The sequence below is a fragment of the Buteo buteo genome, chromosome 21, assembly GCF_964188355.1.
Source record: "Buteo buteo chromosome 21, bButBut1.hap1.1, whole genome shotgun sequence".
Lineage (NCBI taxonomy): Eukaryota > Metazoa > Chordata > Aves > Accipitriformes > Accipitridae > Buteo > Buteo buteo.
The window spans coordinates 9,198,745-9,216,042 of NC_134191.1; the positions used below are offsets into that span (position 1 = coordinate 9,198,745).

The 17,298-nt window shown below is 43.4% G+C and overlaps 1 protein-coding gene across 3 annotated transcripts in view; it reads right to left on the reverse strand.

Moving 5' to 3' along the window:
* Positions 1-4,235: 4,235 nt before the first annotated feature.
* PTPRG (protein tyrosine phosphatase receptor type G) overlaps positions 4,236-17,298 on the reverse strand; it is a 416,558-nt gene continuing 403,495 nt past the window's right edge. For 2 of the 3 annotated variants that reach the window (XM_075053584.1, XM_075053587.1), the window contains 5 exons: positions 16,930-17,058; positions 14,467-14,613; positions 13,519-13,661; positions 10,265-10,400; positions 4,236-9,529 (listed from right to left, as the gene is read on the reverse strand). In XM_075053584.1, coding sequence (XP_074909685.1) covers positions 9,383-9,529; positions 10,265-10,400; positions 13,519-13,661; positions 14,467-14,613; positions 16,930-17,058 — 702 coding nt within the window. In that variant the 3' untranslated portion in view covers positions 4,236-9,382. The remainder of the gene's footprint in view (positions 9,530-10,264; positions 10,401-13,518; positions 13,662-14,466; positions 14,614-16,929; positions 17,059-17,298) is intronic. The other variant, XM_075053585.1, reaches the window with a different exon arrangement.

Consider the following 17,298-nt stretch of genomic DNA (forward strand, 5'->3'; position numbering starts at 1 on the left):
TTTATGGAGCAGTACCAAAAGTAGCCATCAGCTGTCTCAAACCCATCCTAGGCCAGATTCATGTGTAGGAAAAACTTTAGTGCTCTGCTTACTCCTGGCTGCAGGCATTACACCCCAATGGACCCAGAGAAAGTTGGGACCCCTAGACCCTAAACAGTGCAGAAAAACATCTACATTACACAGGAGCCTGTGCAATCAGAGCCTGCTGGCCCTCATCTTTCAGTCGGGGCATCATTTTAGATCATAAGAAGCCAGCAAAACAGCTGGTAGAGGGTTGTGCCACATTCCCTTCTATCAAGCCTTGGGCTGCCAGCCAATAATGCTATCCTTCCAAGACAAAACACACATACCTTCTGGCTTTCTTCTGATGTTGACTCAGAAACTCTCTCTTTCAGCAGCTCCTTAGATAAAGGAACAAAGTATTTATGATTAGATACTGTGCAAGAATATCTTGTGATATGGAACATACGACCAACACGGTTCGAGTCTGAGAGTGACAGAAATTACAAGCCATACAGAAAGCACGGCTCACGGATGCAAAGACAGTGAAATATGAAATATTGGAAACCGCTCCCATAAGAGACATGGAACTGAAATGCAGAATCTTTTCAAAATTCAAAACCGTAACATAAAACACCAGCAAAGCAGGCGTCAAGTCCTAAACAAGGATTTCAAGACATAAGGAAGATAACAACTTTAGAAAAGAAAAGCAAGCCCAGTGACTGTCAGATTAATTGAACACAGTGTCAGGAAAGATTGCTTTGTGAAATGTTGCTTCTTAAAGCATTACAAAGTCAGAAAGACATCAGAAACATTGATTGGCAGCAAAGGGGAAACAGAAACCACATGTGATCAATAAGGCCGCTGCCAGCAGGTGGGGGTGACAGTCAGTGCATGAAGCACTTTGTGGGGCTTGAAGTGCCTAAGTAATAGGACTGGGATCAAACCATTGATCAAAATTATTTTTATGTTGTAAAGGTCTTGAAAGTACACCTTCTGGCATTTGAATCCATTTAATAAAAATGCCACTATTAGTTGTGCCTGCTTAGCATGACTGCTAGTAGTGTCTGGAAGCCTTAAAGGCTAAACTCATTAGCTATTTATTGCAGAAGAAGTTGGGATCTCCTGATACTACCAATTAATTCAGGTGTATTGTTACTCGTGGGAAGTGCTGGTAAATCATATCTTTGTTGCAAAATTATTAATGAACTACTTACTATGTGTTTCTACTGGATATAGGTCTCAGCCGGGCCTCTTCCCCAGCATAAGCACAAGGCTTTGCCTTTTCTCCTGTCCTCCACTCTGGCCTTTGTTGCTCACCAAGACAGCTCAGGAGGACCAGGGACTCCCAGAGCAAACGCTGCCTTTGCAGTTTAGGGAGCTGCTGCTGAACTTGGCTCAAGGCAAGGGTAAGTTAAAGAACAGCCCCCCTGTATCCCTGTCGTGGTTTAACCCCAGCCAGCAACTAAGCATCGCGCAGCCACTTGCTCACTCCTCCCCCCGCAGTGGGATAGGGGAGAGAATCGAAAAAAGAAAAAGTAAAATTTGTGGGTTGAGATAAGAACAGTTTAATAATTGAAATATAATACAATATAAAAATAGTAGTAGTAATGAAAAGGAAGATAACAAAAAGAGAAATAAACCCCAAGAAAAACAAGTGATGCACAATGAAATTGCTCACCACCCGCTGACCGATGCCCAAGCAGCGATCTGCCCCTCCTGGCCGACTCCTCGCAGTTTATATACTGAGCATGACGTTCTATGGTACGGAATATCTCTTTGGCTAGTTCAGGTCAGCTGTCCTGGCCATGCTCCCTCCCAGCTTCTTCTGTACTTCCTTGCTGGCAGAGCATGCGAAACTGAACAATCCCTGACTTCGTAGAAACACTACTTAGCAACAACTGAAAACATCACTGTGTTATCAACCTTATTCTCATTCTAAATCCAAAACACACTGTGCCATCTACTAGGAAGAAAACTAACTCTATCCCAGCCGAAACCAGGACAATCCCACAGCGAGCTCTGCCCCATTTGTTGTATGTGCACATGATGATCTGGCTAGCAGCAGAGTGGGGGCCTCACCTGCTGCTATCTAATGAAAATGCAATTTTTCATTTCAGAGGCATTCAGGGGCTGCCTTGAGTTGTCCTGATTTCTGTAGCTGCTACAGAGAAATCTTTTTTTGTTGCATCACTGTCCAGGTGATGTTCCCACTGCCCAACCCCTACCTTCCTTGTGGCTGTTCAAGCTCTATTTCTTATCTACCAAGGGTGTAGGAAGAATATTACATCCTTTCTTCAGGACTGGTGTTTTAAATACCAGGAGACAAGCCCCACAGCCTCTCCGCCACTCCTGCATCTCCCAGGCCGTCTCTCTCCAGCGTTTCACCAGGCAATGTCCCCGTTTATCCCGTCTTTGTTCAGAGGGCTTCCAGGTCACTGACCATTCCTGGTGCTCTCCTTTTGCCTGCCTTCACTGGGGTTATGTTTTTTCCTGTGTGGTTCTCCCTCCCAAAAAGAGACAGTTTTAAACCTGCCGTGAATAGGCTGGGAGAGTTTCCTTACCCGGTCCCAGGTTAGACCTGCCAGGCCTGCGTTCATCTTTTTCTTGCAGCAAGCGACGTTGACTCGTGTTCAGCTCCATCTTTCAGGACCTCTTCCCAGACAAGCGGCATTTAAGCAGCTTCCTCATAGTGTTATTACGGAGCGCTACGTACCCACCTACCTGTGCATGCAGGGGCTGCCGTCTTCTCCATGGGGGTACGGCAGCCAAGCTGGGCAGAGGACCCTGCCCTGGGCGCCCAGCCCCAGCTGCCTGCTCCTGGCCTCAAAAAGACATGCAGAGAGCACCGGGCTCTTCTTGCTGCTGTAGCATCCCCCAGGGCAGGGCTGGCAGGCAGGGAAGCAGCTCCCTGCCCTCCCACGTTCGCTCCCTGGGCAGCGAGGCGGGTGGAACCTGCCCGTGGGCTAGCGTCGGGCTGTTCCTGGCATGCAACGTGAGGCAGTGCCCTGGAGCGAGGGCTGGAGGCAGCATGCCGTGAAGCCAGGGGTTTTTGCAGGAGTCAGCAGGCTGTGACCGCCAGCACCGCAGCGTCACGCTAATCACGGTCCCCATCTCGTGTCCCAGGCTCCCTCTTTCTCGCGGTCAACAAAATGCGGACACTGCAGGTGAGAATGCAGCAACACAAAAGGCGGCAGACGTATAGCGTATTGATTTTAACCAGCAATTTTATGTCAACAAGCAATTTCAGTTATTGATGGTGTTTGTCCACGTGCAGGGCGGTGGCGTAAGTCCTGCCGCGGCGCTGCTCTGGAGGCTGCGTGCCGCCTTGTTTCCGAAGGCTCCGTCAGCGCAGGCAGCTGCCGTGCCCACGCAGGTGTGCCTCCACGGCTCACTGCTGGCAGCGGATCTGAACGAGAACGTATCCACGAACCCAAGCGGTTTTCCCACAAGAACAACAACAGAAAAAAAGGAACACGTGTACCCCGCTCGGAATCAGCAGGGGAGGCGGTGTGCGGAGCTGTCGAGGTTTTGTTGCGAAACACCGAGCATCGGTGGCGTTAACGCGCGCCCATTTCAGTGACAGCTCTTGGCGCAGATGCAGCGGGGAGGTACGACTACTAATGCGCTCCATGGGGAATATTTGCTGCTTTATCTCTAGGATTCGGAACATCTGTCTCTCCCTCCCTCCTTCCTTCCCAGTCTGCCCGAGATGGGGATAAGTACATTTGCTTTTTCTACCGCAGCTCTGGGGTTAGTTGAGCAGCGAGTAGATGCAGCTTATCGCAACAACTCAGGTGACAGCGGCTTGGTGGAAGCCCCTGTTCCTCCAGGCAGATCTTTGCTGAAAAACCAGTTAGATCTAAAGAAGGGCACACTCGAAGGGGCTGGCAATGAAGCTCAGGCTCTGACGTCCCGTTCCGAATGGAGACAATCCCCCTTCCAAAAGGGATTTTGATGGGTCACAACAGTCTGGGGAGGACCAGCGGTGGAGAGTTCTGGAAGGGGGTTACCGGCAGCTCCCTGGTAGTCGGAGACAATTAAGAAAGGAACAGTGATCTCCACTGTCAAGTGACTGAGAGACAGCTCCCAGCTGAGTACTGCTGGGAAATTTGAGATCTAATTAAAGCAGGCCTTGCATCCCATCATTCTTCCTGCACGCCTGGGACAATGAAATACTGACTCGTGCATCTGTTCTGTATGTGTATGTGATGCAAATAAGGAAGAAGTCTGTAAATACATCAAAAACCATACTTTATTTTATGTATAGCAATACAATTTACATATTAAATAACACTATAATAGAATGATTTGATATAGTTTAACATAACAAAAAGAAGATTCTTCAAGTTACAAAAAAACCCCAAACAAAACCCAAAACAAAACGAACAAAAAATCTCCCTCAAAATACTCCCTCCCACCCTCTCCCCAAACCAAACACCACATTTTTTTTTTTTTCTGAATGGATCAATGAGACAAACGTATCCAGTGACTGGCTAAGTCTAATTCCTATTGCACACACTGACAATGGAATCCAAAAAAAAAATCCAACTTTCACAATCACTGCCCCAAAGAAATGACATGTGTGGAAATCTTTTTTGGAGTGTGATGATGGTGTCTCACTACCTTGATACACAGAAGGTATGTATTCACATAGCCACCACAGTACTAGGAAGGAGGTGAAACTAGAAAAAAATTAGCTTTATATGAAAATATAAAATTCTATGATTATATACCATAGATACAAAGTTCCCAGAAGATGCTTATCCAAGCAACAAAATATTTACAGTTTTAATGACTTTGCTATTTTAAAAATGAAGGAAAAGAAAATAGGAGTACACATGAATGCTTCGGTCTTTAGAAACAATGGCTGCTTGCTAGTTTCAAATGTTCTAACAAAACAAAAAAAGTCACTACCCCAAATGTTGGAGAGTTGTGACATTGTATAAAATTGACTATCTCCTCTTTTGGAGACGTTTATTCTTAAAACTCAAGACATTTTTCTTGAAATTAATTATCCTCTGTAGAAAATGCTTCCCTTTGCAAATAGTTAACAAAAACACTAAAAACAGTTTAACAGCTAAGACAAAGTAGAGGCCAAATCTCTTCATTACAGTTCCTTCTCTTTCTTATTTTTGCATTTCTTCTCCTTTGATAAGTAAAGCCAATGTAGTTCACATTGCTAGAATGGCAACAAAGAGAAGAAGAGCAAAGGGGTAACAGTAAGAGTTGAATTACATCTGTGAAAAAAAAAGAAAAAGAAGAAAAGCAATGCAGTGGATTAATAAATGGGCATTTTCCCTTCATATAAAAATTCACTGGCACCATTTGAACATAAACTTCAGAACACAAGATCTGATGTCAAAAGACATGAATTTGAGAAAGACTGCTAAATCTTTAAGACAACTACATTTTAATTTTTTTTTTAAATTAAGTTGGTTTTGTTTTGCTGAGAATTAGTAGTATGTATCTTTGGTAGAATCAATATCTATATTTTTTAGCTTTTAAATAAAATATATCAGCTTAAAAAAAGATTAATAAGAAGGCAGTTGTGCTGTGTCATAAAGATTCTTCTAATGTTCCAATGTATCACTCTGGGTTCAAGCAATTCAAGCAGTCAGAATCTGGAAAAAGAACTGAAATTTTGCAGATCCTGTAAATGATTCCACTAACCTAGAACAGACCCACGGTACAGAAAGAGTCATACACAAGAAGTAGTTTAAGGGTTTCGAATTTTTCTTTTTCCTGTTCCTAAATTAATATTTGGAAACAGACACTGTGAAATACTAAGGACAAATGCTGTTTAAAATGAATGGTCTTTAGACCTCGGTCCTGCAGAAGAATCGGTGCTTAGCCTGCACGCCTGAGCCGTCCTACTGGCTCTCCCAGAGCTGCCTACCGATGCCAAGGGCACATACAGCGAGTGTTTGGTTGTAGGATGGGGCGTTCAGCCGAGACTGTCACCCCTTTTAGATGTTAGGATGACACAGCAGCTTTCCAAGCATTCCCTCTTGGAAAGCTTGGCTGCTCTTACAGGCTCAACGCACAGAAGTCTTTTGTCTTTCACACGGTCTGCGGGCACAGTACACATGCAAGACATGGAGAAATAAGATTTTCTAAATGTAGACGCACACATGCATGTGTACTTCAGTCCTTTATTTCCTTATTTCTCAGGGCTGGCGCTGAGGACCACATTTTACAGCCATGGGGTATACTCAGGTTCTCTTAATTTGCAGGCCTGCACATGGTCTGGGAACTTCTGACGCTTGAAAGACGTCCCGACCGAATGCCACGAGGTGGTTACAGCAGGGTGGGAGGGGAATCGGTGTGGCAAAAGCAAGGGTGCGATGCACAGAGCGGGGCTTTGGCCAGACACCCACGAGAGCACCTGAGCGCAGCTCTACGAGCGCACGTCTCTGAACACGCACTCGCTCCTTCTGCCAGTCTCGCTCAGTCCCAGGGAAAGGCTGCAAATCCACGTAAGAGAGCAGAACTGCAGCCGCTTACGGTAGGATAGATCTGGCTCTTCCGCGCTCTTAATCCTGACCTTCACAAGCAATTCCTAGCTTCATCCACTTCGAGCCTAATGCATCACTACCATCTATCGGCTATCTGACTGTCAGTACAGCACTTAACACACAGCTTGAGCCCCCTTAAGAAAAAATCCATGGAGAACTCATAGACCATCAGTGTAAATTATTTCCCCATGGATTAAACCCCAAGCAAGTATTTCAGGTGTGGGAAAATGCCGATGCAAATGCATGGATTTCCAAAGCATCTACCAAAGTTCAACCCCCACAGCCTTCTTTCATTGATTTTTAAAACTTGTGAGAAGGTAAGGGATTAAACCAAGGATATTCAGGCATTGTGTCACGAACCACAGTTATCTTCCATCATGCCAGTGAAATGAAAAGTAATCAGCTGAAAGTACTGAACAAATCCAATCCTCCTGATGCCTGCAGTAATCTTTGTGTCACTTAGCTCTTGTCAGGGTTTGAATTCTTAACTTCTCCCTACAGTTCCCCAGGAACTTAAATACTTCAGATCGAACTGATCCAACTCATCAGAGTCCCTTTGTGCTACCAGCCAGAATTGCCTGCGGCTCGGATCACTAGTGGGGGTGCAAGGGGGGGGCTTCCCAGCCTCTAACACTGACGCATGCTGGCCAGCAGACGGCTCGGCAAAACTTTCCAGCCCTTGCAGGCAGCGGTACTTGAAAACTTACTTAAACAATTCTCGTTACTGGGGTGTAGCGACTGGAGAGCCAGTCTTAACTCCTACCAGACATGAACTGACTCCCTCCTCGGTGCTGGGTTGTCCCAGTGCAAAGGGGATGCAAACTACAAAGCAATCCTTTGAAACATTTTGCCCATTTTTTATTTGGACTAGCTGTTGCTGGACTGAAACCATGGATATATTACACTGTTCAGCATTAGCAGTTATTTGGATCACTTGTATGGAGGGATTCAACAAACTGAGAAGTAAAAGGTGACGGTGTAATAGGTTGCTGATGAATTCTTGAATACTTTGGTGTTGAATTAATCAAGTGTATCCATACTAGGAAATCTTTCCCTTATTAAAAATAAAAGGCCAGATGTTAGCACATACCAGTTTGCATAGCTCCTCTGCTCTCAGCAAGGCCGTATCAGTTTGTATCTCGTGACGTTCTGAACCAAAATACCTACTCTCAATATTATTTTAAGCAGTTAACTTTCAGCTTCCTCGTGTGTGAAAATGCACAGAACCTTGCCAAATGTCTATATTTCAGCAAGACTGGACTGGCAGAAATTAATAGGTTTACGTTTAAATGAAAAAATATGCTGTAACGTTTTGACAAGTCCTGAAAAATTACAATGCATGTTTTGTGCAGCTGAAATTTAAAAGTAAAGAAAGTAATGCCATATATAAGGGATAGTGCCTTTAACTGTATACCAAACGTCAGGATGGATGAAACGACATACGTCTTTTTCAAGGCAGATTCAATAACCCCTCCCTACTCAGCCCAGCTATGAAGGACACGATTAGCTTTAATTTTCAGGAGAATTAAGTATGTGCTTACTTCTCTTGTTAAATAGGGATGGACCTTGTTGAACTGTGACCAAATACAAAGGGAGCCAGTGAGCATGTATACTTAAATGCTCCAACAATAATTCAATTATTTATATAATCTGGGGGAAACCATTTTATTTGTGTGGGAGGGAAAACACAATAAGCTAAGTTTGTGCTAAAGAATTAGTCTGGCAAAAAAAAGAGGGAGAATGTAACTTTATAGGTAGTTTTTTTATTAGTTTGCTTCACCAGTAAATATGGATCAGTACTTTATGTTTTAGCACTAAAGTATGAAAATTACACACCTGTAAAAATGGCATCTAACAGTTATGAAATTAAGAAACGCCTGTCACCATGTAACATACCATTAGGTGTGAGGTCATATTCAAGAAATAGTAAGGAAATTAATGTGTTTAAAATATTGAATAGCTTAGTAATGTAAAATATTGCTACCTTCAATATATCTGAAAACAGGTCTGATTTGGGGTTGTAGTAGATTTCTCACTGTATTGGCTCTGATGAGAATAAAACCAAAATACCTTCCCATCATAGGGCTGGTTGAAAACTAAAATCAACGTTTTTCTCAATACATGGGGAAACTTGGAAATTGTAAATTCAAAACCTATCACTGCGTCCCACATATGAATTGCATCTAATTTATAATTATATTGTATGTAATTTATATATTCCACGTGAAGCAAGTCTTAGGCCTGTAAGTGTACAAAACAGCAATTTGAAACAATACAGAAATAATTGTTTCAGCTCCACAAGGCTATTACACCTCCGCTGTAGCTAATAATCACCTGCCACGTTTTGTCAAGAAAGGATGAACACTGCTCATCCACTCCACTGGAATGCAGAATACTGTTACCAAAACCGTGACGTGATCATTAAAATAATAAATATGGTATGAGGGGTACAGTATCTGTTGTAGAAAGAATCCATCTGGCCTAGCATTCAAGATTTAAGATTCGAGGGTCACTGTAGTTAGCAAAAATTCACTGCATTTAAACAAAACAGAAAAAGCGTATGTTTGTTGTCATGGAATGTCACATCAGGGCTTGTCTTGTATTAGAATATTATAGGCAGTAACACTGATCATATAGTGCAAACTAGATAAAATTGCGTTTCACTGTGTGAAATAAACAGAGGTGCAAATGCTCAGTAGGATACCATTAAGACATAAAATGGCAAAAAATAAATATCAAAACTTTTATCAGTGTAAAAAAGTAATTGGGTTATTGTATAACCTAGAGTCTGGCAAAAAAGGCCTCAAAAAAGTTCACTCAGTCTTCAGAAGTTCTACAAATTAAGTGCCTTTTCAGGTTTCCAATTAGACAAGAGACTCCATGCTTTCTGCGGGATCAGATTCGTCACTGGCCATCACAGCACCATTTTTGTCCAGTGTCATGGGACCATTTCCATTTTCCTTAGTGCTGACCAAGCTTAGCATTGCCTTATAAAGAAACTGGTACTGTTCCTGGAAAAGAAAGGACAAGTTATTTCAATCCTTTAAGTGTACATAAATGAGCGGCACTTAAATTTGGCATTTCCAGGGAAGGTCATGGATCCTCATTACTAGAAGCATACATATAGCAAAGAAAAAGACTTGGAGAGCAATTACCTCTGTTAATCTACTTTAACCTTGTCAACTCAAAATTCCAGGTCTGGGTAGAATATATTATTCCTGATATATTATTAAACACTACAGGAGGGCAGGACAACATCTGAGCCCACAGCTCAGCCCCAGGTTGTTCCCCCCTACCGGCAGAGCCACGCACCCCGAGGCAAGGGTGCTGCTCTCGCTGCACACCGAGCGAAGGGCTCCTCTGTTGAAGCTTTATCTCCCTGCAGCTCTACGTGCCTTGCTGCACCCCTTCAGATCACAACGTGCCGGGTTTCAATAGCACAGCTTAACTTACAGGGCTGGCAGGGGGATGATGACGAGCCAAAAGGTCCTTCTCTGCTAGGGCTGCCTGTACAGTGGCCCCCTAACTGTATGAGAAATAAGCTGAACTGCAAATCAGGGACTTACAGTGTGGGTTTGAGGTTTATAAAAAATGACAACTATACAAAAAAAGCCCAAACGCAAATTCTGCGTGGTAGCAGATGCAGCAGGGCTTGATAACATATACAATGTGTGTTTTAGTTCATGCTTTCGGTCTCAGATGAAAACCTTGTAAACTATCCATTTATATTCCATTTAAAGACTTACAATGTCTGTAAATACTCCAGGCCGCATAAGGTTTATCATCTTTGCCACCTGGAAAACATCGACAGCATTTTCATTCTCCAGCTGCTGGGACAGAGTGGTAAGGGCACATAGCGTTCCTGCTGACACAGCTCCATACCTGCAAAACCACACCAAAATGATGAGTTACTCGGAAACATACCTGGACACTGACACAGAGCTGTAAAAATGTTGATATAGTCTTATTTGATTACTGTAGTCCATCTTTGTATCTCTTAAATGCTTGTTTTATACAGGCTAATTTTTAGTAATTTTAATTTACAGAAGAAATTTGATAGTACACCAGTCATCTCAGGACATCTGCAGTATTCAATACAAAGAACTGTATCAGCAGAAGAACGTGAGCCATTTAAAAATACCCAACCTGGAGACTATAACACTGAAATCAGTTCTCACATGCCACATGTACCGAAAGCATCTGCATTATAGCTGAGTGTATTTTAAATTCATTAGTGGGAGCTCAAGCAAAACATAGACAATTGGAAAGAAATGAGACTTTGCCTCTTCCTCCACATCTGACAATTATAGAAAGCTAACACGGATATGAGGTGCTCACAAGTAAATGGGGCACATCTCAAAGTCTTCCTTAGGTCTGATTCATCGGCAAAAGGCAACATCCCTGAGTTGGGCACCCAAGGGACATTATGGATTCTGAAGAGTTGAGCTGTGCTGTCATTTAATAAGAACCTGAGCAACGGTTACTCGTCAGGAGCATGACTCAGTGTGTCCTTGAGATACTGGTCAGGTAGAAATCTTACTGCTGCTAAATCTGCGGGTGTACTTGAATCACATGTGCAGTTGCAAGGCATGGCACAAAGGACCCCGAGCAACAGGGGCTCGTAAGTGCTTCTGAGGAGCCTCAACCGTCCTCTGCTCTCCCAGTACTCGGGAGACGGAAATTCTGTCCTGGCTGTGCTATGGGTCTGCTCTGTGACTTCGGGAAAGTCTGTGTCTAAATGTCCCCACCTGTAAAAGGGGACATTGGTGCTGACTTGCTCTGTAAACCATTTGGAGAGCTGTACACGAAAACTTAAGTAATTGGGAAGTGCTGCAATGCCATCTGGTTTCATAAGATTACCACTAGGATTTTTTACAGCATTCCTTTGGAAATCAAGACATATGCTGACTTAATTTCATACGATTTTTGCAAACTCAATTTGTCTAGAAATGGGAAACAGAAAGCAGATCACAATAGATCTGCTATATTTGATGAAAAGTCTATAGAAGAAGAAGCAGGGCTTCTGCAGAACTACATAGATGGCTGTGACTGATCATCTACAGGGATAGTGGACAAAGCGGCCAGCGCGTGTACCTGACGTTACACAACTAAATGCCTCTGAGGGTCTAATGGCCTCATTTTTACTTGGGCTGATAACCTTCAGCTCCCAACAATCTGAAGCCTTTTCTCGCAGAAAATTATGCAGCAAATCTTTAACTAGTTGCCTACATATGGGCAGTTATATTTAAAAATCTTGACAACTGTCTTAAGTTGGAATTTCTGAACTTCTTTGAAATGTTGTTATCAAGTTCATCCCACCACGTACTTCCTGAATACCACATGCATTTAGTATCTGCAAATTCATATATTTGGAATTAATCTGCAGTTGTAATTATTAGTGGATTATGTGATATAGCTGTTGCATGTAGTAAAGGGAAATTTTCATTTTCAGCTACATTTGCTTAGGCTCCAATGAAAAGCAGAATCCACATTATGTATTAGGCATAAAAATAAAATCATTGAATATGACAAATAAACGAAAAAAGCAATTTACAGAAAGAATGACTCAGCACTGTTAGGAATGCGATTTTGATTTTTTTTTTTTTTTTTTGGTCTAGTATGAAATGCCCAAATCAATAATGGTTCTAATTTTGTAAAACATAATCTTAAATACTGCAAGAGTAGCAAAACCTCACTTCAGACTACCCAAAGCATGAATATTAAAAATAGCCTGGAATTAATCAGTGCTGGCAAAAGGCAACAGAGCTTACACTGTGTATTAGCAAGGCAGGAGACGGTGGGAGAAAAACTACTTGCTGCAGCCCAAGGCACCATTTGCAGGAGTCGGTTGGGAAAAACCTGTTGCAACAGCAACAGGCCAATGTGAAGCAAAAGCTCTTTCAGCAACGGCAGATACCAGCATGCGATCGATCGCACATCAGCACAAAGGCTGATCTGACCACTGAAATACCAGAGCATGCTAATAATGTTTTTGCATGGAAGGTGAAGTTTTCCAAGACTTTCCCCCTAATTCAGTTTTGTAGCCATGACAAAAGGTCTAATGGACTGGAGTGCAGGGGGGTTCCAGGTACAGCAGTCGTTTACGCTGGCTCGGTGTTCACTCTAAGGGCAACTTAGCAGTGTCAGAAATTGGGCTTCCTTGGGATTTTAATGGCAGAATGATTCCAGAAAGCGCTCTGCCTGCCAGAAAACAGTCCCTCCAAAGAGATCCTGTTAGACTCAGGCTCCAGCTTCACTATAATGGTATTTTGCAGCTCCATAATGTGTGCAAAGTAATAATATGCAATGCAATATTTAGCACCCTTTATAATTGGGCATTCAAGCATAGCTGGCAAGACAATGCTCACCACTGCACTACAAAAGAGACAAGTGTTGGGGCATGCTGGCCCTGTGTTAGTGGGCTCCCTCTCTCCCACTTGGCACCATATGGCCCCCTTGGAGAGTTTTGGGGGAAGCAGAAGGAGAAAAAATAAATCTGCTCTCAGAAAACCTGGGCCCTTTGTCACAAGATACTTCAACTCCTCATCCTGAGACACAGCTGAGCCGAGCTTGCTCTATCTTACACGGCACATTAAACCTGAGCTGTTAGAAAGCAACTGGTTTCCATAAGTCCATATTGGGCTGCTTAGAGCCTTATCTGAACCAGTGCTCTGCTGGGTGCTGAAACAGGTTGTAGGATTTGTTTAGGATACTTCCAGGCGCAGAAAAACCCAAAATGCTTACAAAGAAAACACAGCCTCACTTTCTGAGTCCACCTAAGATTATGACCAACGTAAAAACTACATTAAGCAAAATGTATTTGGCCTCAGATGCCAACTGAAAACTCATCCTTGGAAGTTGAAATATTCTGATCCTGCTCCCTAGACCACTAAACCCCATCCGCTCCATGCAAGAATGGACATCAGTCCTAACAAGTGTCCTGTAGCTGAGTAACTCCTTGTACAACCTGCACAAAAATGGGAGAAAAGAGATGACATACTCATCATGAACTATGGTGGGGCCATCCCTTGTTAAGGCCTCTTCCTTGATTACATTGATAAGTTCAAAGGTACTGCTTATGGGAGCATCTGGGTTTGGCCATTTAGGACACTGAAAGTGGCGGACTTCCAGAACGTAGTCATCCTGCAATGAAAAACCAGCCTGGGCATTAGCTACTTTAGTTTCACATTTGTCCACTCCAGGTAGAAAAAGGGAAGAGCCTCACTACCAACTGAAGAGACACCGTCTTCTTCCAAACAGTTGATATAGAAAGAAGAAGACAGACACAGCTCTAGCATCTCTCTAACAGTGAGCACCCTGAAATAACGCAACTTTATTTGTGCAATTGACAAAAGATTTTGTGTTTGAGTTCAGGGCTTATGTCCATATAAACCTCTCTCGGAGCCCTTCTAGCTCAAAAGTCAAACAAGAGCAGAGCAACGAAGGAATTCAAATTTAAAAGGGCTTGCAAACTAACGTTTTACAGCAAAATCCAGCTGAAATCTGCATAGCAAACTAGAGGCAGGTTTATAGCTCAAAAGAAATGTGCTTACATGAACCCCCTTAATTAAGACCCCCCAAACAGTTAAACGATAAATGCTGACTTTTATAAGCACAAATAGGACAATAAACCTTAGTGTACTTTACAAAGAATAATTCAATCTACTTGTGTGATTTCAAAATGAAAAACCACTGTCGTCACTTTCAAATAAGACAAACAATACATACTACGGTCTCACTAGCTAGAGGAATCTGCCTAGAAGTAGCAGATGCAGGAGGGAGAAGGAGCCAACGAGAATACCTTTCCCCTGTCAGCAGCACGCATGCACATGCATTTACAAGTAGATCCTTTTCAAAACTGTTTCTGAACTCTTCTTCTTCCATATTTAAATGACATCAATAATATTTTGGTGAAAAGCCAAGACCCACGTTTGGAGGTTTATTTTACCTGGGTAGCTTCAAGGATAAAGTCATGGATGATAATTTGCTCTTCGTTAGAGAGGCACAGTCTGTCTTTGCTGATAAGGGTCACAGTAAAGGCCTCACAGTTCATGGATTCCTCGCGACTTGGCCAGTACACAAACTCATCTTCTGCCTGGAGGAATGAAACAACACACCACTGCAGCCTTTCAAATACCTTGTGTGTGACTGAAAAATCCAATGGATCAAAAAATTGGTTTGATAAATAGAGATGATCAGGAACTGACCTTTAGAAAACATTTCTGTCTAAAACAAATTTACTATTACAGTAGGCAGTAAGCCTGCCAGATCCTTCCTTTGTGTGTCCAAACAGGTAATGTCTGCTTTTTAATTGGTTTCATAGGGAAATGGTTATCTTAGCTCACTCATACTTAACCTTTATATTGTATCCCAGGCTTTATTACCTCCTGCCTACACAGTTTTGCATGAAAGTCAGATATCTGTTCAGAAAAAACTCATTGACCTTTAAAAATTAATTGCTTATTATATTTAATTTGTGTTTATTGTGGTCTAATCCAAAACTCAAGGTCTGTGGATCGGGTCTAGATAGAAGATTGATGGATACTTATGTAGGGCTTGAATTTTTAGGAGCGAGGGGAGGAGTGAGGAGGAAGGAAGAAACCCAAATATTCTTAGCCTTAAAAAACCCACTAGCTTAACTTAATGCAAGTTTTCCAGCAAAAATCCTCTACTCAAGGGACACTGTAAAATCTCAGTGAGACTGTGAATGGTGGAAGAAACTCAGTGCTGAAGTAGCCTAACTGACAGGATGTAGATAACATACTGTCAAAGCTATTCTTTAAAAAATAACTGTGAATTCCTAATTTACTGCAGAGAAAGGAAATCAGGCTCTGTCACCACATACATGCAAAGCCTGCTTCTCCTCCTGGCTTCAGGGGACTACTGTCCCTGCAGCGTAAGCACAGAAGCTACTCTGGCAGCATACACAGCACTGCACGCCTGCGTCTCTGAACGACTGTGTTTTACTCATGAGAAAACATGAGCTACGAACCCACTTCATCCTGCTGCAGCCATGAGCGTGTCTCTAAATCCAGGCTTATTTCTGTGGGCCTGGAGCCTTGATGTACATGATATGCAAGATACTGTTGAGATTTGGGCCTTAAATGTTTATTCTGAAAAAGGGACTTGGGGTCCTAAGCCCTCTGAGTGCCTTGACAATTCTGCCCTCAATAAGCAGAGGCTCCAGCAAGCAGTGTAATATTGCCGAACGCTGGGGAAGTGACCTCCCCTGCCATAAGACAGGTCCTGATGCAGCAGGATTGCATTATCGTCTTGTCCTTTGGCATTGCACATTCAGCACCTTGATGCTGTCTCGGTCCCCTGCCACCCTTCCTTGCCAGCCCACACAACCCACACCAAACACGGCCAACGCACGGATGCTACTGCCCTGCTAGCCGACCTCCACCCTGGGAACGGTGAAGGTGAAAGAAGGGACCAGGCATCCTTGCAAGGGACGGGGCCGAGTCCAGTGTTCCTCCTTTACCCTTTAATCACTATTGTTCTGCAGACCATCTTCATGTACTGGTAAGGACAAGATCAGCCTCTTCATTTCCACCTGACACACTTTCATTTCATTAGAGCTTTCTGATTCGATCGGATTTCTCTGAACGCTCTTCTCCTTGCAGTGCCTGCAATCCCTTTCATCGCGCCGCGCACAGGAAGCACACTGCTGCCTCTTTAGTAGCCCTGCATGACTGCTATTTTCCTGCTGTAATGAAGGTGGTTTCTCTTCCACTCTCAGCTACAACCGTCTATTCATCCCAGTGATGCGTGCATGAAAAAATGAACCGTTTAGTTCTTAATCCTTTTCAATGCGCCCTCTTGAGACGTGCTAGTAAATCTGGAAGCAGTGATTAGCACTTCACCTGTGTCTCCTTATTCTCTCTCTCTCTGTCTGTCTCATTATTTCCACTTAAATTAACGTACACGTTTGCTTTTTACTTTCACCAGAAACAGCATTTGTAACCTTGCACAGCCGTAGTCTTGCACGGCCCGAGTCTTAAGCCCCCAGGCAAACAAGCAACTATCCTACTGTCCCCGATTCCTATTTCTGCTCCTCTCAGGGTCCTTACCCATGGTCCCAGTAACCCCAGTGCCTCGCGTCCTGCCAGCCCAGCAGCCCTCAGGAGCTTCGCAGAGGTCGTCATCACCGGCAGGCTGCCTGTGAGCACTGCGGTCCATCCAGCTCAGGATGCCTTTCCCAGGGGTGAGGGCAGATGGGGAGAGCAAAACACAGGCCCCGCATCTCAAAACTTGTCTTTTTGTAACAAGCTTACAGCAAAGGTTGAGACGGCGGCTCAAAAATTGGCTTTTGCTTCCAACCAGACAAGAGCCATAGCACGTAAGCGAGTGACCCTACGCTGGGCTGAGTGAGTGCGGTACCGCGCGGGGAGGGACACGTTTAACTCACCAGGCTCTGGTTGTCCGGCAGCATGACGATGATCTGTGCATTGTGATCCCAGATCATTCGCCAGAAATCTTTAGTTGTATGTGGCAGGGGGTGTTGGGTTATGATGAACTCGTTACTCCTGTAGTAGCCCTTTTGCAGAAAAACAAACCACACAGTTACTTACTGCCTTCAATACTTTTAAAGCATTAATTTCATCTTTGGGGACACATAATGACCCTTTTTCATTTAATTCCACAATATTTTCACACAGACTATAATTTTATCAATCCATTTCCATTCTGCCGAGTCCCCATTGTTTTCATTTACTCTAAATCCCAGTATTTATTTGACTGTATCTCATGGAAATACACATTCCATCTAAATGCATCT